General features: G+C 58.7%; 1 protein-coding gene across 1 annotated transcript in view; it reads left to right on the top strand.

The window, feature by feature from the left end:
- The window catches only part of CPNE7 (copine VII), a gene marked incomplete at its 5' end in the record, with an annotated part of 19,649 nt that overhangs the window by 12,475 nt on the left and 5,612 nt on the right, over window positions 1-1,562 (top strand). The window contains 2 exons of the mRNA XM_014535619.1: window positions 438-586; window positions 1,480-1,559. Coding sequence (XP_014391105.1) covers window positions 438-586; window positions 1,480-1,559 — 229 coding nt within the window. The remainder of the gene's footprint in view (window positions 1-437; window positions 587-1,479; window positions 1,560-1,562) is intronic.

Genomic DNA, 1,562 nt, shown 5'->3' with positions numbered 1-1,562 from the left:
TTTTTTGCATTTCTTATGGTTCTAGGGGCCTCATATGCAGCCTATAAATATATAGTGTGACATGTTTATGCATTTCAGTTCTCTATTATGTTTTGAAACTTTATTTGCTATTTTTTCCTATCGCTTCGCATGATTATTTTTTAACAATTTCTTAGTGATTTCTTCCTCAGAACTTCCCCTGTGCTTTCGTTCTTTTATTTCTCTTTCATGGATGCCATGTGCTTTGGAAGCTTCGTTAGACCAAGTTAGGGACTAGGAGTTCCCTTTTTGTATAAGAATTCCATGTGGGGGGGCGGGGGGCGGGGTCAGGACGTTAGAGATGCTTAGGTGGGGTGTGGCCTAAACAAGGTTGGGGACCGCTGCTCAGAGGGCAGGGCAAGGCCGCGGGCATCGGACACACTCCCCCACGGGCTGTGCCCTCCCCGGAGGCTGAGGAGACAGAGGTCTGGGGACGAGGCAGAGAGAGCTGGGCTGGCCGCGCCCCACACCCTGCCCCCCGCAGGACGTCTTCAGCAAGTCGGACCCCTTCCTGGAGCTGTACCGGGTCAACGACGACCAGAGTGAGCAGCTGGTGTACCGGACGGAGGTGAGGGCCCTGCTGGCCCTGGTCCCGCGGCCTGCCCACCGCACCCACGTCCCCTGCAGCCCCGCAGGCACGGGGATGGAAGGACAGCTGACCCGTCACTCCCTGCGTCCCCCGAACCCCAACACCCTCCATGCCCTGTGAACAGGGGCCTGGCGGGTGGGCGTGAGCCGGTGAGAGAATGTAGGGGCTGTTCTGCTGTCAGGCCCGGCAGGTGACCGCGGGGAGGGGCATTTTCTTTCTAGATAAATTAATTTCAGCTTTTTTAAATTATTGGTTTCAGCCGAAACTTTGGCTCAGGCCCTGGTCCCGCGGCCTGCCCACCGCACCCACGTCCCCTGCAGCCCCGCAGGCACGGGGATGGAAGGACAGCTGACCCGTCACTCCCTGCGTCCCCCGAACCCCAATACCCTCCATCCCCTGTGAACAGGGGCCTGGCGGGTGGGTGTGAGCCGGTGAGAGAATGTAGGGGCTGTTCTGCTGTCAGGCCCGGCAGGTGGCCGCGGGGAGGGGCATTCTCTTTCTAGATAAATTAATTTCAGCTTTTTTAAGTTATTGGTTTCAGAGAGGAAGGGAGAGGGAGAGGGAGAGAGAGAGAAACATCCATGATGAGAGAGAATCATGGATCGGCTGCCTCCTGCACACCCCCCACTGGGGATCGAGCCCGCAATCCTGGCCTGTGCCCTGACGGGAATCGAACCCTGACCTCCTGGGTCATAGGTCGGTGCTCACCCCCTGAGCCGCCGGCCGGGCTCTTCCAGCTTCTAGAATAGTCTGTTCAGGAAGAGGAGCAGGTGGTCCAGGGACCTGGCGGAGGTGATGGAGGTGTTTCCCAACGGGGTGGGACCCCAAGACTCCGCTCCGGGCCTGAGGCTCACCCCCTCCCGGGCCCCCAGGTGGTGAAGAACAACCTGAGCCCCGTGTGGGAGCCCTTCAAGGTGTCGCTGAACTCCCTGTGCAGCTGTGAGGAGACCCGGCC

Source organism: Myotis brandtii, unplaced genomic scaffold (assembly GCF_000412655.1).
Source record: "Myotis brandtii unplaced genomic scaffold, ASM41265v1 scaffold1466, whole genome shotgun sequence".
NCBI lineage: Eukaryota > Metazoa > Chordata > Mammalia > Chiroptera > Vespertilionidae > Myotis > Myotis brandtii.
Note: the sequence above shows the minus strand (reverse complement) of the source record. Positions and strands in the feature narration are given on the sequence as shown.